Source organism: Molossus molossus, unplaced genomic scaffold (assembly GCF_014108415.1).
Source record: "Molossus molossus isolate mMolMol1 unplaced genomic scaffold, mMolMol1.p scaffold_m16_p_1, whole genome shotgun sequence".
Taxonomy (NCBI): domain Eukaryota; kingdom Metazoa; phylum Chordata; class Mammalia; order Chiroptera; family Molossidae; genus Molossus; species Molossus molossus.
In genome coordinates this window covers 51,551,913-51,578,889 of record NW_023425344.1, presented here as the reverse complement: position 1 = coordinate 51,578,889, position 26,977 = coordinate 51,551,913, and the positions used below count along the sequence as shown (strand labels likewise).

Here is a 26,977-nt window from a genome sequence, read left to right as displayed (position 1 = left end):
CAATTCCTGCTTCAGGGAAACACTTTCAAACAGCAACAGAACCAGAGCGTTCCACTACCCACCTCCTGCCAAGGCCTGGATGGGAGGAGTGACATTTGCACAAGGTGGTCCTCTTATCTGGTCTCTAAAAACACAGTCCTGTAAAACACATAGGATACGATATACTTGCTTTTAGTTAATTCATCTCCTTAAAGTGCTAGGTCTACATGATCGAGTGGGGAGAGCATGGGCTCTAGAATAAGACAAAGTCTAGGTCTCATTTACAGGTTTACTCCTTGCTACAGATCCTGAAGAAATTATATAAAGTCTCTGAGGCTGAGTTTCCTTATCATCAAGTGAGTATAATGATAACTTTAAAAGGTAGATGTAATGCCCTGGCCGGTTTGGCTCAGCAGTTAGAGTGTGGACCCACGGACCAAAGAGTCACGGGTTCAATTCCAGTCAAGGGCACGTATCTCAGTTGCAGTTCGGTCCCTGGCCCTGGTTGGGGTCATGTGGGAGGCAACCAATCGATGTGTCTCTCTCAAATCAATGTCCTCCTCCCTCCCTCCTCCTTCTCCCTCCCTCCCACTCTATCTGAACATAAATGGAAAAATATCCTCAGGTGAGAATTTCAAAAAAAAAAAAAGGTAGATGTAAAAATTAAATGTTTATGGGGATTAAAAAAAATAAGGCATGCAAAGTCCCTAGTACAGTGCCTGACACATAATAGCACCCAACTAATAGTAGCCCCCTTGCAATGCATTTTTATGTTACAGCAATGCCCACTTATCCAGTTTTGCTTTCCAAAGTTTCAGTTACCTATAGTCAACCACAATCCAAAAATGGAAAATTCCAGAAATAAACAATCCGTAAATTTTACACTGTGCACCATCCTGAGTAGTGTGATGGAGTCTCGCGCTGTCCTGCTCTGACCTGCCCGAGATGTGCATCACCCCTTTGTTCAGCGTGTCCACACACTATGTGCTCCCTGCCCGTTGGTCACTTAGCAGTGTTCTCCGCCATCAGACTAACTGTTGCCATATGGCAGTGCTTGTGTTCAAGTGACCTTTATGGGAGCCTAATGCTACTGTGCAGTGCCTACATTATTCACCTCCCTTCATCGCTTCACATGGGCACTGTGTCGTCTGACATCATCATAAGAAGGATCAGTACAGTACAAGATATTTTGAGAGACCACATTCACACAACTTTTATTACAGTACACTGTTATACTTGTTCTATCATACTCTTACTTATTGTTAATCTCTTACTGTGCCCAATTTATAAATTAAAATTTAGCATAGGTATGCATGTATAGGAAAAACACAGTATGTACAGAAGTTGGTACACTCCACAGTTTCAGGAATCCACCCCAGGAACACATTCCCTGCAAATGAGAGAGGACCACTGTATTTTATAGCTATATAATCTGATTGAGAGAATTATCTTCAATTATTTTTATTGCCCATTTTCTAAAGCCTCAAGAGAAAACATTTCTTTTAGAATATAATCTTAGTAAAATCTGTACTTCCCTTTAGCATGCTTTTCCTTTCCTGATAAGAAATACGTAACTGATTGCGTCTTTCTTTTTTACCTTGGCTTCCAGGAAGCTCAGAGACAAATTACATTCATTTCTGGCAACAAGATTGGTCCTACTGGTTCTGAATATTATATGTTCTCCCTGGCTCTGACGTCTATTTTCACCCATATTTAATTATTACCAAACACTTGAATCTTTTGTAGATTTTGAGAAGCCATTAACAAATCAACTAATGAATTCAGTCAAGGGGGAAACACTGATTTTGAACATCAGTATGAAAAGAAGCACCAGACTTGGGATGCTCAAGTCCTAAGCATTTCTCACACTTATCCCCTTTCCTTGGGATATTCATCTGACCTTTCAGATCTATAGTTTCTCATGTCATGCAGGAATAAAAATCTCTGAACACCCATCAGAATCACTTATGTATGCGAGTATGCTTAGTAACCTGTCAAGTGCTGTGTCAAGTGCAGTGTTATTACTTTCAGAGTCAGAGGAGAGGTGGATGCTCCCACAAGCAAGTGCACATGGGCACGAAGACTGCGGTGCAGCACTGGGGACCCCTGCAGGCAAACATGCAAGATGTGTAGTGATGGGGACCCAAAGCAGCCACTATCTAGGGCCCCTAGAAAGTTCTAGCAGGACTCCCTAAAAAAAATTAAAAAAGAAGAGGTGTGATGGAAATGAATGTAAACACTTCAAGGGACAATTCCAATTCAGTAACAGCTCAAGCCAACTTTTTGTTTGGCCACCTATCTAAACTGATGTGCTTAGAGAACAGTGCAAATGAGGCCACGACTGACTCCCCAGGAACCTGTCAGCTGTACCCCTCACTCTCACCAGACCCATCACAAAACAGGCTGTGGGTCTGGGGGCTTATAATGTGAGAATGCAACATCTCTCCTCAATCCCCTACCAAAGACAGCGGGGACATCACATAAACTGGTATCTCCAAAAGTACTCATATACTATTAATGGAATTCAGAGAGGGGAAATTTTTTAAACGCTAAATTTAGGTTAGAACCAAACAGCTCTTAATAATAGGGAGGGTAGGTGTTTCTCCATTTTTAGAATAATTTGCCAACCTTATTCTAGGAATTCAAACGTTCTTGCAGCATCTCTAAGTCTTTTATTCCAAAAGCCATCCCCTCACTAATAACTTAGTACAGCAGTCGCCTGCTCATGGAAGAAAGACGGAAATGGCTGCAGGATAGTAAGTTGAAAACATGATAAGGTAGGAAGTGGAGTTGAAAGTCACAGGTTCAAGTCCCAACTCCACTCCTTGCTAATGTGTGAATGCAAGCAAGTCACTTAACCATCATTAATATACACCGACACAGTATTTGCCATTGCCATTGGAAGGCCTCAAAACTCATTTAAGCCTCACAGCAATCTAACTGAGGTAGCTGTCTTTCACACCTTACTTTACAGATTATAAGAAGTAAGAAAAAACAGTCATGTGACACCCACCATCAAAAAGCTGGTCAGCACCCTGGACAGTGTGGCTCACTGGTTAGAGTGTCGGCCCATGCACTGAAGGGTTGTAGGTTCAATTCCCGGTCAAGGGCATTTACCTGGGTTATAGGTTCACTCTCCAGCCCCAGTCGGGGTATGCTCAGGAGGCAACCAATCAATGTGTCTATCACATCGAAGTTTTCTCTCTCTCTCTCTCTTCCCTTCTCTAAAAATCAATGGGAAAAAGAACTGGTCAGTAAGACATACTAGTATATGAACGCAAATGATGATTTCAAGCCCATGGTCTTAACCACTTGTAATATTGGTAAACCATGCTTTTTTTCACCTATAAAATAAGGAAATGGTAAAATGGACATCAGATTTCTCACAAAGTTCTTAAGATCAAGGATGATTATGGAGGAAGCAGCCCTTATTAAGTATAAAGTCAAGTCACAAATGTGACATATTCCTACTCAAGTCAGCATGCATTTCCTAACACCGATTACTTGCTAGGCAAGGACCAGAGACGTAATATGCCAAAAAGAAGTTACTTCTTGTGCATATTCCGAACTCAGAAAGTAAACAACACGAAAAGATTTTTAAAAGACATCTGTGGAAACCAGCGACTGCTGTAATAAGAGCAATGACGGCCAAGCTGATGAGCAACCGGAAAAGTCCGTTCAGACTCTGCCCACGCCCTTCAGAAAGATACAACTGTCACCTAAACTGCTGGAATTTCAGAGTAAAAGCTATTATACTGCTATGCTCCTCCATTTCCAAGGCAACCACTTTCAAAGGAGTTTTCTATAGGATTCAATTGACTTTAGACCAACCAAGTGGAAAACAACTATTCATAGTTGTAATTTTTAATTTTGAACACACCAAGCTTTGGAGAAATGAATCATGGACTCCTCCAGGATTTGGCTGCACCCACCAAATGCTCCTCATTTATAATCCAACCACTCCAGCAATGCAGCTTCATGATACAGTGTAAACAGAGCCACACCAGGACCAAACACCTTGTCCCAAGCCTGACTCTGCCGACACAGGATGTGTGACTTCAGGAAGTTGCTCGACAGTCTTCAGTCCGTGGGAACCTCTGATTTGTATTTCTAAAGCAGGAATAATGCTTGCTCTAATTGCATCAAGGGTACAGAACAATTGGATACTGTGTATAAAGCCTCTATAAGTTATACAGCACTACACAAAAATAAAACATTTTGCAACATATAGTCAATTCAGCTCAGCTTCATCAACTCTGAATGCCCTTCGAACTGAGCACAGAGGGCCCAGGGAAAACTTTCAATGCCATCCAAAACAACTGGATGGAAAAATGCAACTTGGAGCAAAGGAGGCAAAAGCAATGTGTGAAAACATAAAAAGAGCTATAAAAATACATATTTCACTGCAATCAATGAGGCCCTCCTGGGGCCTTTTCTGATTTCTTTTTAAAGAAAAACACACATTTTCTGATCACAGACTTCAAAAAGTACAGTGGGGAAAAAAATACCCTGAACTACGTAGTACAAAAAGGTTTCAAAATTCTTCTGGCCCAATAAAATCTCCCTTTGCATCAGAGGATGTCTCTTCTCGCCCTATCTATGACAAAGGAAGATAAACCAACACCACAGGCTTGTCATGGTAAGATACCATCCCACACTCCGGCGATGCACGTCAACCCTTCCGGAAGGAAATCTTTGAGTAAGCAGAAGCAGGACCGAGCTTTTGTCTCTGTGCTCTTGACCCAGTCACTTGATCCTCCTCCTCTTCCTCACATCATGTGAATCACAGACAGAAAAGGCATGTGCATGATTTAAAGTCGATGCTCCAAAAGCATTCACCCAGAATGGTTTGCCCCTCTGCCCTTTCATACTCTAAATTGTAGAACTGGTATTCCCAGGAGACGAGCTTGACTGCCAGTGGAGTATTACATCAAAATAGACAGTCATGGAGCCACTAGAGAAGTTAGGAATGTATCCCTCCTGCCAAGACCAGAAGCTTTTGCTGAGACTCATTAGTGGCTCAAAAACAAATCCTTTGTTTGACACACTGCTGTAGTAAAAAATATATTGCAGAAAAGAAGGTAATGACATGTAAGTAAAAGTTGGAGGTGATTCAGTAGATAAAATAGCATTGGGAGGGAGGGGAATATGAAGTCGGAAAGTAAAAAGTCCTATGTAAGCTCAGACTTTTTTAAAAAATTGATGCTTTAATTTACTGTGTGCATTTAGCATCCTATATGCCTAATTATTAACCTGAAATTGGTACCTTTCATTGTCTCAAATATTAGTCAAAGAAAATGGGATTATTTTTTAGATGGAATTTGTCTCAAGGAGACCTCCCCACACTCAGGCAGAGTGGATGGCGTGTCTTAACCCGGAGTGCTTATGCTCAGCATGCTTCTTCCTGGCAAAGAGCTTCCTTGTTTCTTGCTCTTCTTTTTTTTTATCCTCACCCGAGGACATTTTTGCATTTTTATCTTGAGATAGAGTGAGAGGGAGAGAGAGAGAAACATCAATGTGAGAGAGACACATCGAGTGGTTGCCACCCACACAACCCCAAACAAGGGCCGGGGACAAACTGCAACCGAGGTACATGCCCTTAGCGGGAACCGAATCTGGGACTCTCGGGACCGCAGGCTGACGCTCTAACCGCTGAGCCAAACCGGCCAGGGCTCTTGGTCTTTCTACCTGCAGTGTTCTTCTCAACCTTTACCAATTTTTTTTCTTTCTCATCCTTCGGAGATGAGACTATGACTTTCTCAGGAGTCGTTCCCTTCCCTCCTAAATTTGGTCAAATCTCACTATTACCAGAGTTTCTAGCTCCATGGGCCACACTCCATCATAGCACCACTGGTGCAATTTAACATTTATTTTTATAGGGACTTGATTAGTAAGTGCTCTCCCAATAGACTACAGACTCCTTAAGAGTAGATGTCTTTGATTTTGCTCAGCATCTAGCACCTATGTGGTACACAGTAGACCTTCAGTAAATATTCTGGATGAAGGGATAAATGGATAAATGAGGCATAACTTTTCGATGGCTTCATTTATTCAGAAGAAACAGATTAGAGGGCTGAGGACTTCCTGGAGCAGGAACGCTGAGAGGCATTTTATAATAAACTCACCTGAAACCTAAATATTTTCAAAACCTACAACTAAGAGAGCTGACCAAATTTCTAAACTTTAAAATTAAAAATAAATTCAAGAACAAGTGAATGATCAATTAATAAATGAGTCAATCAACAGATGGCAGGTTTTAACATAAGATAAACAAGTTATTGATATTTCATCCAGAAAGGAAAACTATCAGTCCATTGCAAAATCTAGCCATACTACCCATTTCATCTAGTCAGTTTTAGCTACTTTAGTTATACTTTGTTTTTTGCACCTTCTCAGGTAGTAAATGTAATTACTTTAAAAATCACCAATAAAAGGTGCACAATATGACTTCTGATTCTAAGCTAAGACTTCTGGATTAAACATGTAGAATTTCAAGGGAGAAGAGGAAAAGCTTCTTTGTCCATTTTGCATGTTCTTTTTCTGCAGTGTAATATAAATAATCAATTTTGACAATGTGAATTAAATTTGGATGCATATATCTTTCAAATTTCATTCACTCTAGCCTAAAGCTGTGAAAAAGCCTGATCCAACCTTTTCCTAATCACCCTAGTGCAACAGATCAGAGGTTTTGCGTAGAGTCAGAGAGACCCCAGCATTCCAGCAATGCCACTTGCCAAACTTGTAATATCAGGTGAGTCACTCACCTCTGTGAGCTCCAGTGTCCTCAACCCCAAAAAAGAGGATATTAACCTCTAAGGACGTTGATGAGGAAAACTAAGGCTATATGTTTTAAGCACCTGCAGAGTACCTAGACCAAATTCTGTGTTCAATAAACACTTTTTTTAGCCCAGCCGGTGTGGCTCAGTGGTTGAGCATCGACCCATGCACCAAGAGGTCACCGGTTCAATTCCCAGCCAGGGCACATGTGCAGGTTGTGGGCCAAATCCCCAGTGGGGAGCATGCAGGAGGCAGCCAATCAATGTTCTCTCTCATTGTTTCTCTCTCTCTCTCCCTCTCCCTCTAAAATCAATAAAGAAAAAAATATGTTTCTTAGTATTATTATTAGTATTACCATCATCATCACAAACATTTTGGCAGAAATTCGTCACCTTATATACAGATTCTTTCATACTTCTTCTCCTAAACCTCTTTTGTAAGGAGGGAAGGGATAGACATAAACAGACCAACCTAAAAAATGTAAGGGCTACTCGGGCTCACCAGCAGTAATGACAAAGTAAGAACTGCCAGGTCTTACTTCCTAGAAGACACGTGACAGTTTTTAACTCTTTGTGGAGTACCTAACGGGAACTAAAACACTCACTCACCAATACCCATTAAAATGCATGTCAGCACCTATCCCTTTCCATCAGGAAATACATTTCTCCCAAGTAGCAGCCTGTACACTTCAGCTTGTGTCTCTTGGTCAGGGCTGTCACATGGCCACACCTAGCCACAGGGATCCTAGGAAATCAAAGCTGTTTAGCTGCCACATTGCTAAAACTAAACATGAACAAAATTGGGCTTTTTGCCTGGCTGGTGTGGCTCGATGGGCTAAGCGTTGTCCCATTGACTGAGAGGTCCCAGTTCAATTCCGGGTCAGAACACATGCCTGGGTTTCAGGCTCCATTCCCCAGTAGGGGGAGTGCAGGAGGCGGCCTATGGATGTCTCTCTCTAAAAAATCAATGGAAACATATTTTTTTCAAAATTTGGCTTCTGAGCACAAAGAAGAAGATGGACTAGATATTAGGCAGGTTACAATGCAGAATGTCCCAAAACAGACTCTCTTGATAGTTTAAGTGCAGAAAGAGAACCACCATATTCTTTCCTTGTAAAGGGGGAAGGGATGCTCTGGTAGAAGCACCTCGGCCTGTTCATGGTTTGTGCTGGTCCCTTCCTGGTGAAAGGCAGGGAAGCCGAGCCACTCCTGGCCCTCCCTCCCCACCTCCTGACACCCCCTGCGGCTCTGAGGCCCTGAGCCGGCTGCTGCCCCTGCAAACTCAGGCACTTTCCTTTGTGTTCCCACGCCACCCGGTGCATACATCCGCTAGCACTATTACCGCTTTCTCTGAGATCTGTCTGCTTTGTGTCATTTTGTCTACTAAATTCTCCATTTTTTTTATGAAACTTTCACTTCTGCAGGCCCAGTGCCCAGGACCGTGCTTGAAAAGAAGAAGTACTCCATAAATATTTCCGGGGTCGGATCAAAGCGGATTGGACTGAAATGAATTGAGGAGACTTGCACCGCACTGAAGGTCGAGGACCCGGCTATCCCTCTCGCCCCGCTGTGGTGGCCAACGGATGCCTGCCCCCGTCCCATGAAGGATGATGACAAGCTAACCAGCTTATGGTTCCTAAAACTGGCCATGTCCCAAAGAGATCATACATTAGCCTGCCTTTCTGGCTGAAAAAGGAGTCCAAAAACAGTTATATTAACTGATTTCCTCTCAGGGGAACCATGGAGAAAGGAGTAAAAGTCACTGTTTACCAAATAAAAGGCTAAGAAATCATTATTCTATTTAAGAACATGACAAATTAATGAAAGTGACAAAAATAAATAAAAACCTACCACATCCTCAAAAAGCTATGCAATTGCCTAAAAGCCAAGCTGTAGTTGTGAATATGTTGGCATTTGGCAGACTTCAGGATTTCAAGGAAGCAACCACTCTTTTATGAACACTGAACAGAAATGTCACCAGCAGCACTGGGCTAAACTATGGTTGTCATAGTACACAGAAATGAACTAACACATGGTGTTTTTAAAACAGACTACTAACCACATCCAGTGGTTTCAATTAAAGAATAGTTCATTGCTTAGAAAAATTCCCCTGGACATAACTGTCTCCCTAAAAGGTCCCATTGCCTCCATCTCAACTTCCACTGTCATCAGGCAGAATTCTAAGGGACCCTTCTTGGATTTGTTGTGACACTCAGGGTAGCTGCTGTAGAAACTAAGTGCCTTCCTCCAGCTTGGTTCTGTGGCTGAACAAACCTGGGAGGTATTCACCTGTAAGAAGTATAAATTGAATTGTAATTATGTCAAATGACCTGCTAGAACACTGGAGAATATTTTAAAGTATTGTTTAGAATGCTAAGGTTATTTATACTATGGTGTTCTGGCATCGAAAAATAAATCCAGCCTCGCTGGTGTGGTTCAGTGGCTGAGTGTCGACCCAGACACCAAGAGGTCACCGGTTGGATTCCCGGTCAGGGCACATGCCTGAGTTGTGGGCCTGATCCCCAGTGGGGGGCATGCAGGAGGCGGCTAATCGATGTTCTCTCTCATCAATGTTTCCATCTCTCTCTCCTTCTCTCTCTAAAATCAATAAAGAAAAAATACTTTAAAAATAAAAATAAGAAATCCACAAGTATTAGGAAAAGGACTAGTAGAGCTCTAAGACAAGGCCCAAGTTCCTTTTAGGAGAATCATCTTGCAGACATGACTAAACCCAGTACAAAGAGATAATGCAAATATAAGAATGAAAGGAAGCTATTTATAGAGAATCACGGTAATCATTTTCAAATCGTAATAAACTATCTCTGGGTAATTAAAGTCAAGTAGGTAGAGGCTATTTGAAACTGGTCCTGCTAAGTAATGGGGCTCTATTTTGAGAGGTGACATTCTCCCAGTGACTGTCCTGTTCTTTGGTCTCAGTTTCTTTACAGACAGGGTCCCTCCACTTCCCTCTTTCTCAGACTTCATCACCACCCCCACTCTTTTTTTACCATCAGTGTCATTCATGTGCTTTCTCCCTCTATTCCCACCACTGGCCAAAATATGGAACTCAATGACACTTTTAAAAGTCAATTGTTATTTAAAAATAAATGCATTCTCCACATTGTTTTTTTGTTCTATATTGTCCTTGATTGATTTCTTTTTCATCTAAACTATAATGAACCTTCCATTAAATTAAATATTCTGGCCCTGTCCAGGTTGCTCAGTGGGTCGGAGCATCATCACATATGTTCCCAGACAGGGCACATACCTAGGTTGCTTGTTAAATCCCCAGCCCCGGTTGGGGTGCCCACAGCAGGCAACTGATCAATGTATCTCTCATATCAAGATTACTCTCTCTTTCTTTCTCCCTCCCTCCCTCCCTTGAACTCACTCTAAAGAAAAAAAAATGTCCTTGAGTAAGGATTAACAAAAATAATAATAGCCTGGCGAGTGTGTCTCAGTGGTTGAGCATCGACCCCTGCACCAAGAGGTTGCTGGTTCAATTCCCAGTCAGGCCATATGCCTGGGTTGTGGGCCTGATCCCCAGTACAGGACATGCAGGAGGCGGCCAACTGATGTTCTCTCTCATCGATGTTTCTATCTCTCTCTCCCTCTCCCTTCTTCTCTCTCTCTAATATCAATAAAGAATATATATATATATATATATATATATATATATATATATATGTGTGTGTATACCTCAGATGAAAATTATTTGGGGCTATGATTAAGCTTAAAAAATAATAATGATAATCAAAATAAAATGAAGTCAATGAAGTCAATAAAAACATATCTTTGGTGAGGAATTAAAAAACTAAATAAAATAAAGATTCCTTAAAGGCAGCACATTCTCCCCACCTGCCAAACAAGAAAAATATCTCTGCATACAAAAATAGGCAAGGAAGATCCTCAAATTTATCTCAGTATATTCACCTCTTAAATGTTTATACAAATGCAAGAGAGAATCCTATAATTAGAATAAAAGGAGTTTAAAGAGAATAGCATACACAGATTTCCAGTCTGTTTCATGGGGGGAAACCCTATAAACGCCCCAAGTATGGTTTGAGCATGCAAATAATAGCCCAGAAAAGTTTCCTCAAAAAACTTTTCACACATACTTTCTCAACCTTTGATTTGCATTTGATCTAAATGAAGTAGCCAGTGAAATACCAGTTATCTGCCTTCGGTCCTTCTGAACCAGAGTATCCTGAGTGAGCTCAAAGTCTATATTTGAGAATTAAAGGAAAGGGAAAGATGAGCTGTTTCTGGGTGTGGACATCAATAAAAAAACAATCCATAAATCTTTTTGAAATACAAATTTTGCTTGTTTCCTTGGTGTTTATTTATTTGCTCGGGGCATGCAGCATTTTCACAAGAAGTAGCAAAGTAAAATTAGACCAATAATTGACTTAGGATTTTATAGTTGCTCATTCATGTGTTGTGGATATTGGGTGAATCAGCAGTGAATTTCTAGTTCTAGAAACTGCTAGTCCCATGCCTTGGTAACAGAAATCCTCATTTTTCTCCTGAAAACAACTTCAGTTTTGAATGGACACTGCCAGCTATATGGTCCACATGTTTATTATAAGTTTTCATTCAGAAGTCACATTTTCCATTACACCTGAGTTAGTCCTTCCCAAAGCCTCATAAATGAAGCAGAATCAATTAAATGGAATTGCTTTCTCTTGTGACCTTTGTGGCCAAGTTTTGGTAACAAAGGATCATTTTAATACCAATTGCTGGACCACAAACCATTGCTATTATTAGTGGCTTCTAAGGGTACCGAGCGCATGCTGCTTAAAAAAAAAGAATTCTGGTTAATTGGCAAACAGCAAAAGAATAAAAAAGTTCAGGGATGTTCTTGTTTCTAAATCATGAAATCATAATTCTGAGAAGGATGTACAAAGGTCATCTAAGTTCATCCCTGCAGCAACATGGACTAATCCATAACACACACACATAAACAATTCTCAGATTCTCTATGTAACACCCTCCACTCACAGCCTTGGAGACACACTCAGGAATTAACAAATCTCACTATCATAAGTAGCCTATTTTATATACAATCCTCACCACAGTGGAATACAAACCCTAAATAAATAGTCATCAACAGAGGCAGGCTTATTCCAACTCAACGTGCTATATGGTTCCTTAGAGAAATGCAGTCTTCAAATAACATTTTGTACTCTGACAAGGTGCCTCATCTCAACTACAGTACTTCTGCATCAAGAGTTCAAACACACAGGCCCCGAATCTAAATCCTCGGTGTTAAGAACACATATAGCCCTTTAAGAATCTCTTCCCTCAATATGAAAAATGTCCGAAGGTGCCTACCAAATCTCCCATTCTTTCAGTGCATTCCAACCGCACACCTGCTTACACACACACTCACTGCCCGAGTTTCCTGCCTTACAAACCTGAACCCAAGCCCCAGGATGTGTCCTGCCTTCTACTTAGGTGGCAATGCCCGTGGCATGCAGTCATGCACACCCCCTTCACTTCAGTAAAGTGCATTTCACATTTTAAATCCTACACACGGCTCTGTTTTCCCCCCATTCCCCACCCCAAGTCACAATCTCTTTTTAGCCCTGAGTCCCCAGCACCTGGAGCACAGTAGAACCCTTTGAGGCTTCCTTAAGTCATGAGTCACTATAAATAGCAGCAACATCAACTCTCCCATGACACACATAAACACACTATTCATAACATCTCATGGCATGATAAAACCGAATCACTATTGTAACAGAATAGTCCGAGGCAACCTTTCGCAGTGTAAGAAATTCTGCTTGGGGGACACTTCTAGGTGACTTCGAAAGAACATTCCCGTTAGCTCTCTAAGCCTCCTAAGGACTTACACAGCTACCTGGCTGAGGAAGACTGAAGCACCATGAAAGTACCCCTGCATCCATCAGCATTACAGAGGAATAAACAGCAAGTATCTGTATCACACAAAACACAACGCTATTGAGCCAACCCAGTGCCACCAAAAACACAGTGTGCCAAACATTTTTCCTTTCTGCCCAGCACTGCCTTCAAGTTGCTGACTTGTTCCACCCAAAAGCCCTTCTAATCAGATTAATTTCACTGAGAAACACACACACACACACACACACACACACACACACAATGAACCAGAAAGAGATCCTTCTCATGAAAACAGAATGGCCCATTTGCTTTCAGTGGCCCAGAACTGGGAATTCCAACTGCGGATGAAATCCAAGGACATGCTTGGTAAGCCGAACCACTTGCTAGTGGCAGAATTCTACACAAAACAGCAGCAGAATAGGAATCATCCCTGTCCCTTATTTCCTTGGTCATTACTCCTGCCAACCAGCTTCCAGGCTGATACCCACTGGCAAGTTAACAGACTGGATTTAGGTTAGTTCTTCCAAACATGCTGTTGGGAGCCCAGGTGCCAAGCTGACAGCTAAAGCAAAGGGATAGCGAATGGGTATTTGTAGTAGAAAAGGCCAGCAGAGCTTAGAGACTAGTGATTAGCATTCACAGGCAGTTCATCTCGACAAAGTTGTGGCATTACCTGTGTACACTGATCAGGAAAGATGAGCTTAAAGAATGTGTTCAGAATAATTCAAAATAATAATTGCTAATCATTACTGCTAACTAGATGCACCACTCCTCTAAAACTCGAATTAAGTTCTATCATCATCCCCTTTTACAGACAAGGAAGCTGAAGCACAGAGAGGGTAAGGATCTTGCCAAGGTTGCACTGGTGGCATGAGCTGGGATTCGAACTCAGTCTGGCTTGTACACACGCCCTTCACTGCTATGTTGTTCTGCCCCTCCAGTAAAATTATACCACAAGTGCGCCTTCTAAAAAGGCAGGTTTAAAGTGTTCAGGTACTTAATATAAAAAGCCTTTGTTTTCATATTACAGATAAATTTCCTAAAGATAAAGCACTTCCTCCTACTTATATAAAACGGAAAAACAGAGAGACGGATGAAAGAGACAGTGTAGTTTTTGTGTTTGTGTTTTGTTTTGTTTCTTAAGAAAAGAATCTGCCTCATTTCACACACGTTCTGAAGACCTCCTTCTCTCCTGCATGCAGATTCATTTGGGGGATATGCAATTGGTACAGAGAAAAGAATTCTTACCTTATAATATCGGGATTAAGGGCCTTAGCTGAAAACATTGAAAAATCAAGAAAAAGTAGAAATTCACCAAGAAGAATAAGGTCAAGTTGGGGGAGGGCACAGGGGTATGCACTGGAAAAAAGGGAAGTCAAATGACAAAACCCCAAATAATCTTGGCTCTTGTGCAAAGCTACTCTGTCCATTTACCGGGAAGCAGTAAACAAAAGCAGCTGCCCATTCCTCTGTTCCAGTTTCCTGAACATAACAGGAGCACCCACTGGCCTCCACTATTCCCGGCACCCAGAACAATGTTCACTAGCACAGATCATCAGTTCTGGGACACATCCAAAGAGCGAACAAAAAAATCCCACGAGACTGAGAGAGTGCCTGGGTGCACACGCTAGCAAGATGATCCACGAGGCGCACACATACGTGCACAGGCAGCTGGCACCTCCGGCGCGGAGGCCTGCCGAAGCTTGTCAGGAAACATATTACACATCACACCAATATGCTGAACAGAATGTTCTGTTTGTAGCTCTGTTTCTCAACATCTTACACATTTTCAGAGTCTCTGCAGTCACCAAGTGCTCTGTGATTCCCCCATAAATATCCCAGGACACTAACAAAATGAGAAGTTCAGAGGTCAGAACCGCCTACAGTGGGAAGTTGGGCTGTGTTTCCATAGCCTATGTCACCGAGGACCACCTTCCCACCCACTTGCTGGGCAACCCTCAGAGGATGGCAGCTGCTAACTTAGGGGGGAAAAAAAAGTGCACCATGGAGGAGGCAAAAGGATTATTTTTAAGAAAGCACAATCTAACTTTTCTCTCCACCACCCACTCCACACCACCTCCTCCTCATTCTCGTCTTTCCTCCTGCTTCTCCTCCATCTCACTTTTCCTCCCAGCCCTGCTCCCGTTGCTCATGCACCACGCTTCTCACACATGTTTCCTGCGTCCCAAGCTGGGACACCAGCTCAGACACCACACTGGAGGAAGAGACACGGTGCAAGGACCTGGAGCTGCCACTGAGCTCAGAGGGGGAAATAAAGCCAGCTAGCGTCCTTCGGGAAAGCTCCAAATGTGTGAGAATCAAAACATGCACTCGCTTTTTAGAAGCCCTATGTCAACACCGAAGCCATGGAGAAAAGAGAAAGTATCTGTGTCATCAGCTAAATGAACCCGTTTATTACGCCATCCTCCTTATGTGCCTAAATACTGGAAGATATTTGGCTTATTTCTTCTTTCAAATGCCCTTGACTATTCAATTCCATGCCTCCTTAATGTGGCTTCTGGAGCTGAGCTGCCCAAGTTTGGTGTGGAGTGGTGCACATTTTCAAGTGTGTGTGATGAATCCATGTGCCCTGTGCATCCGTCTCTTCCATCACCTGTGTATGACAAGCAACTCAAAACACTCAGCAACCACCTACTCAGGCCGAAATGCCTCTTTAGCAATAGTTAAAATAATGAGGTACATTCCAAAGCAGAATGATTAAAGGTTAGGAGCAGATTCACATGGCAAGGGAGAAAGGCAGTGCAGAGAAATGTAAAGATGATTTGTAAGAATTAAAAACAAGACAGTGAGCCCTGGCTGGTTTTGTTCAGTGGTTAGAGCGTCGGCCTGCGGACCAGAGTCCCAAGTTCAGTTCCCACTAAGGGCACATACCTTGGTTGCAGTTTGTCCCCGGCCCCAGGTGGGGTCGTGTGGGTGGCAGCCAGTTGATGTGTCTCTCTCACATCGATGTTTCTCTCTCTCTCTTCCTCCTTCTCTCCTTCCCACTCTATCTGAAGATAAATGCAAAAGTGTCTTCGGGTGAGGATTTTAAAAAAAAAAGACAAGACAATGAGCTGAACCTTTATCTCTAACATAGAAAATATTTAAACAAATGAAAGCAATGCTCATGCATTTACCTGTAGCAATCCATCCACTCAATTACTCTTCAATAAGCACTTATAAAGCATATACTATGCGCCAGACACTGTGCTAGGTGCCAGAGAAAACAAGGAACGAAACAAACCTGATGCTAGTGCTCACGGAGCTTACAGCCTAGCATGGCACAAACTGTGGGCTCACAAAACCGTAAGGTAAAGTATGCATTATGAAGGAAGCAGAGAGCTGAGAAAGAATAACATTAGAGAACATACATTCTACAGGGTGGGGCAAAACTGGGTTGGAAGACGATATAATAAATAAATAAATAATACAAAAATAAACTCTGTTTCGAGCACCCACAACTGTAAACCTACTTTTACCCACCCTGTACAGAGTAGGGAAGAAAAGCCTCTCAGAAGACACTGAATTTTAAAGCTGGACTATAAAGGAGGAGAAGAGATAACCAGGACAAAAATGGGATGACTATTCCAAAAAGACCGGATTACATGTGCAAAGGCCCTGAAGCAGAGAAAGTCTTGGCACCAAGATCGGTGTGGCTGAAGGACAGTAAGCAAGGGGAGAATGACACAGAGCATGCCTGTTGCATCGCTGTGGGCCGTGATGCCCAATCGAGATTTCATTGTACGGACAACAGGAAGTTTTCAGCAGAGAAATGGTAGACTCCGTTTACACGTTATGATGATCAGTGTTGCCTCTGTGGAAAAAGACCTGAAAGTGGATCCTGTGCCGTTATCTACACAAGAGAGGACAATTCCGTGGACCAGCATGTGGCAAACTTCTTGGTGGCACACAGATGTAGACATATTTTAGAAATAGAGCCAACAGAAGTCATTGTAGATTGTACATGTGGGTGACATCAAGGAAGGAATGGGACATGATTCTCATCAAGTTGCTCCATTTATATGTGAGGTATTTCCAAAAGCAGAAGCATCGCCTGACGCAGTGCCAGGCCCACACAAGAACCCGTCTAGGGGCTGGGGTATGTCGACAGACATAAGTATCTCCAAAAGCCTCAATGCAACAATAACAAACTGTGTGTGCCTGTTCTTGAGAAACAATAATGGGATACCACTAGGCAGGTATTTCAGTATATGAGTTTTCCCACCAAAGAATTTTATTGTCATGTTGGTGCCAGAACCCTGTAACTTCCTCAGAATCACAGGGTTAAATGTCTTTCGATGCATCAGTGCAACAAGTGTAACATTTCAAGTAGAACTGCAGCAGTTCAACCAGCTATCAGTCCATCTAGTCTCTGTGATAAGCAGTGGAGAGACTTTATAATTTCTAAGAGAACCTTTATGTTGAATTGAATGATGCATAACATTAACTAGCAGGAAAATAACTATAAAATGCAAATTTATAAATAATTTTCTTATGATCACTGAACATCTTGGTCCCTAACAATGGTCTCTCGGTAGGATCCCTTCAGAAACCAGCATACAACAGAATGCAATACTCCCCAGGAAGGAGACCTCGGAGGGTAAAGAGAATGAATTACCTTGTTTATTTTGTACATGCTGTACTCAAACTAGTCCCCAAATGCCACACAAACCGACTGTTCTCCCAGGGTAGACACCTTCATTCGCACTACCTTTCTGATCACAGTTCATTCCCTATTACTGACTTGAGTATTACTGGCGATGTTCCATTGTCTTTCCTTGACAAAGCTGGTACATAATTATCATCTCAAAATCCCTTGGCCCATTTGTCTAGGACAGCGTCTCTCCCTTTTTAGTATTTATAGTGATGATGCACTCTTGTTCTTAATTTGCAGAATGGGAGATGACGATGAGAGGACGGAGAGAGAGAGATCACACGCTTTGGGCAGCATTTCTGATTCTGGCTCAGCCCTTGCCGAAACAGAGAGCAAATCAAGATGGACAGTAGTAATTCATTTGGAAAGGGATGTTATCTTTTGTTCCTCTACACTTTTCACTGTGACCTTTTTTCTCTGCATTTCAAGGACTTTACTTGAAACAGACTCCATTTTTTGGAGGGGGGTTTTATTTGTTTTGTTTTGTTTTGTTTTAGTCAATATATGAAGGATTCCCAAGATTCCAATGAAAAGTTCTTAATTCTTATCTCCTGTCCTCTAGACCCTCCTCAGTCTCAATTTATTCCAACATCTTTACATTTTAATTTAGGCCCGACCAGTGTGGCTCAGTGGTTGAGTGTCGACCCATGCACCAAGAGGTCACTGGTTCGGTTCCCAGTCGGGGCACATGCCCAGGTTGTGGGCCCGATCCCCAGTGGGGAGCATGCAGGAGGCAGCCAATCAATGTTCTCTCTGATTGATGTTTCTATCTTTCTTTTCCTCTCCCTTACTCTCTCTCTAAAATCAAGAAAGAAAAAATTTTTAAATAAAATTTAATTTAGTAGTCCATCTCCAAACTGTCCTCAACGCGTTCATCTTTCCTTCAGAGACCCACCTGCACTGCTCCTCTCAGCACGGTGCCTCTACAGCTCCTCAGCCACCTGCTCAGTTCCAGTGGTGAGACTAGACCCGACACACAGATTCGCATCACTGCACGTCACACCCTCTTTAACTTAACTCTAGAAATGCACTTTTCAACACTTCTGAGCTGTTTGTTCTAATTTGGCCCCCCTGACCTGCAATGACTGAATCGGACGGTCATCTGTGCTACCCCTACTGCATTTACTGCAGGTTCCGCAAGTGTAGCAAAGAGATGAAGAATATACAGAGCTCCACCACGTGAAAAGCTGTCACTATGTAACTCCTGTTGGGGAATGTCTCCAGGTTGGCATGTGCTTCTACTGCACATATCTATTCTCACTTCAGACACAGGGTTACCCAGATAGCCAGATATTCTCCACATCAAAAGAAACAAAAGCAACACACACATGCACCCTAAATACACAGTGTCCCCATCACTGGAACCCAAGGGTGTTCTCTGACCTCCTGTTATTCTGTTCTTAGTAACACTTCTATCCAAGTATTCTATCTAATATGTTCCAGGTTTCAAGAGCTATGCCACTCCACTCTACATTCTTTTGACTTACAGGATGCTTTTCACTATTCCTTTTTAAATTACCAACCCAACCCATGACTTGATTAAATGTCTCCTATTAACCCTATAAGTATCATACACACACACACACACACACACACACACTTGTCATCTTGACCTACTGTCTCAATGGAAACTATTTCTAAGCAGAAACAATCCAAACATTTCTTTAAAAAATCTTTCAGTTATTGTGATTACTGTAGTTAAATACCATCTATAATCCTCTGCCCTATTTCACTAGTCAAAATGTAGAATACACAACCATGCCTAAATTCGGTCAAATATTTTCTGACCAACTCAGAATGTTACCAAATCTCCTCCTAGACCAACCTGTTGGGCCAAGAAAAGCATCTCCACAGACACGATCCTTTAGAGGAGACCATCCCCTTATGATCGCATCCCTCCCGGTTAGCCACAGATCCTAAAAGGTGTCTTTCCCAAGGATGCAGGAGTGAGGCAGCGAGAGGCGCCCACTCCATGGAGTACTCACTGAGCGGTTTCAGGATGCTGCCGGATTCATCGGCATTCTCCACATCCGACTTGTCCGAGTAGTTCTCGGAGATTCTCTCCTTTTCCTTCTTTTCTTTGTGGCCTGTCTTTCTCTTGTGCCGTCTCCTCCTCCTGTAGCTCTTCGGCACATGGACCCCAATGTAGATGGTATGGTGGCCTAAAGGAAGGTACACAAATCAGCAATCATTTTAAATCACCTTCTATGCTGCAAATAAATTACACAAGATCCACAGGTCAGAGGAAAATGTCTATGAATTCAACATTATCCTTCTATATTTGACAAACAAACTCAAACTAGACAAGTGAAATCTCCTGCCAATTTTCAGATGGCTAGCATTTCATCCAACCTGTTGGTTGAAATTAAGATTCTGAGAGGGTGTAGTTTCTATCCAGATAGACTACTTTTGTTTAGAAAAATCAAAGAACACCACATTGGAAATCAGAAATCCTTGATTCTCGTCAGACCTCTGCCATCAATTAGCTCTGTGACCCGAGTGTGTCCCTTCATCATGCTTGGCCTCGAGCTCATCATTTGGATAATGACAGACTTCAGCCGGGCAGCCCTGGAGGCCCTTCAGGTTCTAAGCTCCTATGAGTCTGTGACTACACTCAACAGGGTGCTGAGAAAGGAGCTCTCAGAGTGACAAAAAAATAAAATCCGACTCCAAGTTCAAGAAGTCATTTTGCTGGGAATAAGGGTTTTACACTAAAACTTTTATTTATTTATTTATTTTACCCAATCAGCAGAATAGAGGCTTAGAACTGGGACAAACTGAGAAAAAATAAGACATACTTGGGAGATTTTAGAAATAATCAAATGTTCACACTAGGAAGCAGCTAAAATGAATGTCAGCCACAGTGCCATTCTCATTTTTCTTTTCTCGTTTCCAAAAGTTTCTAAAAACTGGTTGTTGCGACGATAAAAATAAACCCAGCCCAGCAATAACTGCCTTGAAGAGAAGGGCATGAGGAAAAAAGATTGTGAAGTACTTTTAGTTCTATGGATGGAAGGAGCTGCAAACTGACAAGTGATATTATTTTAACAAAATCTGATAAGACAGAAAAAAAGGAACTCAAAGTTCCACATCTTTTTTTTTTCCTTAATTTGTAAACTTTTACTTTCACTTTATATACAGCCTAATTCCTGAATGTGGGAACCACCATTTCGGAGGTAATGTAAAAGTTCTTCTTTTTAAATTTATCTTTATTGTTGCAAGTATTACAGATGTCCCTTTTTTTTCCCCAATGAACCCCTCCCCTTTCGGTTCCCGCCCCCCTCCCCAAGGCACTGCTGTGTCCATTTGTTGGTTTTTTTTAACTACCAATTAGAGTTCTCATGTATGGATTTCCTCTCCCATTCTGGAATTACTCCCTGATGACTTTACAATGCCCCAGAAGGTCTCCCACACTTACATGTAATACTCGAACATGCAGTCGAGTAGATCTGACGTAAACTGCTGTGAACTGCTTTCCACAGTAACTCATTCGGCAAATCTAAAAACACTATAATTCACAGGGGTGTTTCCTTATACTGGAAGGATTAAAACAAGTATATGCTCCTTCAAGAAAGAGGTTCCATCTAAGGAATGCAGAACCCAGAGTGGATGGGTTAGTATTCAAAAGAAAACATTTGCTACTTGGAATATAGTTGGAGGCATCTATATGTATAAAGCATGAAACTGCCCCTCAGCAACACGCACACACACACGCACACACATACACACACTCAACTACTACAAAGTACCATGAAACCCTCCTCACAGAAGATGTACCAGTGAAAACTGCATCATGTCTAACCACCTGCAAGCAAATCGTTCTCATGGGAAAGTTGTATTACACTCCCAAGTAGGAAATGTCTCAGAAACAATGTGTCTAAGTAACTGTCAATTGTTTCCTGCGCTCCAGTTACTGAGGGAGTCCTGCAGCTTTATCTCAAGTTTCACACAATATATGTAAGCAAAGCCAACCAATTTCTTTAGTAAAGCAAACACTGAAAGCTTCGTTGACTTCATTCCAAAATTAGGAAAACATCATAAAAAAATTAAGTTGGAAAATGTTTTAAAACCTGTCACATTGAATACTTTCTACATCTTATTAAATAATGGCAACTAAGAAAGAATGGCAGTTAGGCTACATTCGTTATATTGATGTTATTCGGAAATCTGTATAGCACCCCTGATAAATCATTTACAGGACAGTCCATATGGGCTGATAGGATTTTAAGGTATGCTTTCTGGCTATAAAATGTTGTTGTGTTTCTGAAAGAGTTAGAGCTCTCAGAAAGTGGGTTTTCAGAGTCTATAGAGAGCAATGCACCTTACCTTTTGGAACCTAATTTGAGTTGTCATCACCACAAAAAAACGGTGCCATTTTATTCCCATTTCTATCCCAGGCCTCCTCCCTGCCTCACGGTGAGATTCCGCTTGTCCCACTCCCTCCAGCTGCGGCCTCGGACGCCTCCCCGCTCACTCCTGCTCACTCCGTCACACACTGTCAGACAGGTGGGGAAGCTGTCGGACTCAGTGCTGGGCTAGAGAACAGGGCTCCTTCCAAGAAAAGCCCGAATTTCAGGCATTTTTTAAATCAGCTTTATTGAGGTATAATTTACACATCATAAAATCCACACATTTTAAAAGTACGATTCAGTGATTTTTACTATGTTTACAGAGTTGTGCAACCATCACCATTATCCAATTTTAGAACATTCCCACCAGTTCAACCCCCTCATGCCCCTCTGCAGTTCCTCTTGGTTGTCGCTCCCATCCGTTCAACCACCTGTAGGCACATTTCGGTCTCGGTGATGGCCTCCGGGAAGCTACAGGTCCCTGGCACCCTCATGGCTATGAACTTTTTGGGTGTATCCTTACAGCACAGTAAAAAACAATATTCCGTGCATGAGGAACATGCACCTTTCAGGAGCTGCCAAAGGGGCTCATGGCCCTGAGCAGAGCAATCCAAAACTCAAAGCATCTTCCTTCTCCTCTCACCCACTGCTGGTAACTAAAACTTCCTTTTCTGTCCGGTGTCCAGACAGAGGAAAAGGAACATGGTCCTAGGTGAAACAAACCCTTAGGAACTCAGGGAGAGCACCTGTGTTCCACCAGTTACTTCTCGACCTCTCTCCACCGCAGCTTCTTTGCCCATGAGAAATGAGTAAGGACAGCCTCGCTTTGAGTAGGGGTTCAGCATGCTCTCTGGGGAGAGGGCCACATACTTCATAAGCTGTATGTGCTAAGTAACAAAAATACCAGAAGTAAAATCAGCGGGAACATATGCATTCTTCCCACCCCCACAGAATAATGTGTTCAGGACCAACAGAAGCAGCATCACTGATGAAAACGGGATACTGTTAATAAGACATTCATAGATGGAGTCAATATTTATTTTCATTAAAATATCTGTACCTGTCTCAGAGATATGTCATGGAGACTAATGGCTATTTTTTTAGATCACAATGCACAAAATGACAGCAAGCCCTTAGGAAAGCCGTAGAGGCTGAGGGTATAGAATTATTTTGCACGTAAAATGAAAATGAGAAACTTAACAGACAAGTTTTCCAATCCAGCAAGGGTCTACAAAACAGTGAGACACTCGAAGAATCAGGGACAGTTACCTTGCAGGGAAATTTTAGGCTTAAAAACAAACAAACAAAACAAAACAAAACTTCTCGCCAGAAATGTCAGTTAAACTGCTTCCAAAGTATAAAAAGCAGCAGCAAATATTTTTCAAGTTCATAGGAAAAAGGCAATTGTTTCAAAGGTAACTAAAATAAAAGTTTCATTCTTGCTGTGCAAAATTTTGTCAAAACTACTAGAATGTATACGTGACAGTGTTCATTTAGGTGTAAGTCAAAGTGTCCTCGGTCCTTGATCTGGCGGTGGCCTCTGTATCATGTGTTCAAATAAATGCTCTGCATACCTTTCTCTGACAGATGGTGCAAATTCCCCAGAAACTCTACATGTCTCAGGAATATCTCACAATGCGTACCGCATTTCTTCTCCTGGGAAGAAAACATGGTTTTCTGGGTTATCTCTGAATGTCAGAAGTTATCACCAGGTGACCCTTGTTTCTTCCCATCCTCGTCTGCTCCACCTCAGTTGAAAGATGAAGTACTGTGAAGCTATCATGTCCAGTTCTCCGAATTCCTAAGATATTTCCAAACTGACAGCACTGATAGTTGCTATCATGTTTGCAGGCCACCAGGGAACCCTGACATTTGGTCGTTCTAGGTAAAGAGGTTTTCACAGACACCCACTTTGCTACCAAGGATGATTTAAGACTTTGTAGAATTAAACCCATCAAACCAGAAATGGGTTTACATCGGGCAAGCATTCTGTAGAGTACTGGGTGGTTGACAGCCTGTACCTGTATATGTGAGACAGACCTATTAGCTCCTTTAGGAAACATGTTGCTGTGTTGACAATATATACAGATGATAAAAACCATTTATTGGGTACTTACAAATGTGCCAGGTTCTGGCTAGGTCTCTTCTGTCTATTGCTTCATGCAGTCCTCACACTGCACAAATTAAATAGTGCACCGTACAAGCAAAGCAAGCCTAGCTCAAGGAAGTCAAGGATATTGTGGCCAGCTAACTCATAAAATCCCATAGAACTCTCTCTCTCAGGTGTCAAAGTCAAGACCAGTGAGCACTTCATCACTGCTTTGGTGGTGTTCTGTTTTTGTTTTGTTTTGTTGTAATATATACTATATTTATACTATCAGTCTTACAACTGATTATGTGTCCTTCGTCACATTGACTGCTAGAAATAGAAGAGACAAATCTCGGGCCAACCCAAAGTGGGTAGACAGTGTTTCATGACATGCATTTTATACATTAATCTCACACTTCTAAATTTTCCATCGTTATTTTCCCTTCACACTAACCTTTTTGGAATAAAGCAGTATATAAATATTTTTTTTACAACCTGAGATGTCAGTACTGGGAGTAGGGGATAGCTGGGGGTGACTGTGGGGGAAGGTAGATTTTTGGGGCAAAGATTTAGACCTATTGATTAGACCCCACAGTTACCCCCACCATCCTCACTCTTTACCCTTTGCCTCCTACATACACCTCTAAACATGGAGAGATGTTCCAAATGAGATTTTTATCCACCATTACTGCTCTTTCTATAAACAACTGAATGTCTTTTCTGTCTTGTTTAAAGCAAAGATTCCACAACACTTGGCACTTTATATCATTCCTTTCAGAACTAATCAGCAATATTCCCAAAATATAACTTGAATAGTACCTTCCCTGGCTTACCTAAAGTAACCTGGTCTTATGCCAAGATGCCCAAAACTTGTTATGGCTATTGCCAAGAGGGGTGTAGAGGAGGGAGCAAAATTAAGAGATATTTACCATTTCTTTGTAATTATGAAAAGACAAATGTAGAATAGGCAAAGACCCTAGATGAGCGATAGATTATAAAAAGATGCTATAAAAACTTTACTTCTCGGGCCAAAAAATAAATCTCAAAGATTTTTTTAGAGTACATGCCTAAAAATCCTTAAACAGAATTATAATATAAGTCCAGATGCCACAGAGATTGTGGGTTTGGCACTTTATATAATAATAATGTACAATCCTAAAGACTTTAAGAAATGAAATATGAATAACATGTTAACTTATTATTCACAAATCCATAAGACTGTCCATAAGCAGCTCTAATAAGCTATAATCAAATTAACACTGCTAATTTACTTAAGCATAAATACCAGCTCATGAAAAGAAAACCCCCTTCAAAAGGCATGCTGTAATGTTGCAATTAACAGGGGCAAGTCAGCCTGGCCCACATGGCTCAGTTGGTTGAGAGCTGTCCCATGCCCCCAAAGGTCTCTGGTTTGATTCTTCATCAGAGCACATGTGGGGTTGTGGGCTCGACCCCCAGTGGGGGGCATGCAGGAGGTAGCAGACTGATGTTTCTCACATGTTTTCTCTCTCTCCCCTTCTCCCTTCCTCTTTCTCTAAAATCAATACATATATATATATTTTTTTTTTTTATTATTTTTTTTTAATGGGGCAAGTCACCTCTTGATGAAATGTTTACTAAGGGTCCACACTCCAAACACACCACTACTCAGGACTCAGGACAGGGATGATTTCTATTGTTAAATTTTGGATTAAAGGCAACTTTTCACAAAGAAAAGAAATGTTTATGCCTATTAATAAATAATTATATATTTAACATGTTTATGGATCATTTTGAGTGCTGATGAGTAGTCTATTTTAATATCAATGTTACCAATTACACTTAGGCTCAGGTATGCAAGGAAATAAATGGTAAAAGCTATGAAAAACAGGGAAATACTTTTCTTCCCACTGAACTACATGGGAATTTTATTCACTGAAAGCCTCTCAGAAATCCTTAAGGTGACCTGCGGTTCCCCAAGCAAGACTGATAAGAAATCTCAGCATGTTAGCTGATGTTTACTGAGCACAGTACTTTTAATATTTAATATTTAATGATGATGATAATGATGATAACAATCTCTAAGAAAACAAATAGCTACAGAAAAAAGGTCTCAAAGGGGAGTCAATGTCCTTTAGCTCAGTAAACTTCTGTAGCAGGCTTTTAAGTGCTCATTTTTAACTAAAATAGTTCTAAAGCCTTTAGGTAACTGTGAGGACCCTAAAACTGCACGCTGAAGTTAAGATTTCAATACAGTTTCCATTACTATAGTTTATAATAGAGGCAAAACTGACCAGCACCATAAAAAGTCGAAATTGGTGAATATTTTTTTTAAAATACAACTTTATTATGTTCGGTGATCAATTATTTGAAAATACCTAAGCTAGCCTTAGCCAGTAGCTCAGTTGGTTAGAGTGTCACCCCAATACACCAAGGCTGCAGGTTCAATTCCCGGTCAGGGCACATACAAGAATCAACCAGTGAATGCATAAAACAGTGGAACAACTAATGCCCCCCCCCCCAACAAAAATGTTTAAAAATATCTAGGTTAGAACAACCACTTAAAGATACTATAAGAACCTACCTTAATGAATAAACAGAACTAAAAATCACCATATCTTTTATAAACTGCAGATCCTCAAGTGTTTCTCAATCTCTAATGTTGATTCTCCAAAAAAATTTTAACTCTGCTCTAGTAATATCTTTTATATTCATATCTATAAGATATAAAATATAATATGTATTTATATCTATACAAACACACACACACACACACACACACGTTCTGTATAATTTCTTTGATTGAAAAATATATAGAGCCCTGGCCAGTTTGGCTCAGTGGTTGGAGCATTGGCCTGCAGATCAGAGAGTTCCGAGTTCGGTTCCCCGCTAGGGGCACGTACCAAAAAAAAGAAAGAAAAATATAGAGAGGGAGAGAGATTGTTCTAGACAAGCCAAACCAAATGCTGTCAACAAAGTGTCTCCCCTGTGTTTGACACACAGATGTGCCCCACAAGTGTTGATCCTGTATCTCCCTTCCCTTTCTAAAGGGGAAAATACAAAGCACTATTTTTCCTGACGCCCACCGTCCTCCAGCGCTGAAATGTGAATTCCCTGTGTTCTCTAGCAAAGGCACTGCAGGGCATTCACTAGGAGCAGGACAGAACAGTCAACTTTAGGCCAAGTTTAACCCATCTCTCCCTCAGCAATTTTATTCATTACACAGAGTCTAAATGTTCAACAATTTTACTCATTATACAGAGTCTAACTTTCAACAGAAGCAACA

At 41.5% G+C, this 26,977-nt stretch overlaps 1 protein-coding gene across 2 annotated transcripts in view; it reads right to left on the bottom strand.

Annotated features, from left to right (window-relative positions):
- SLC4A4 (solute carrier family 4 member 4) overlaps positions 1-26,977 on the bottom strand; it is a 345,490-nt gene that overhangs the window by 250,492 nt on the left and 68,021 nt on the right. For both annotated transcript variants that reach the window (XM_036264545.1, XM_036264537.1), the window contains one exon: positions 19,260-19,436. In XM_036264545.1, the coding sequence (XP_036120438.1) occupies positions 19,260-19,436 (177 nt within the window). The remainder of the gene's footprint in view (positions 1-19,259; positions 19,437-26,977) is intronic.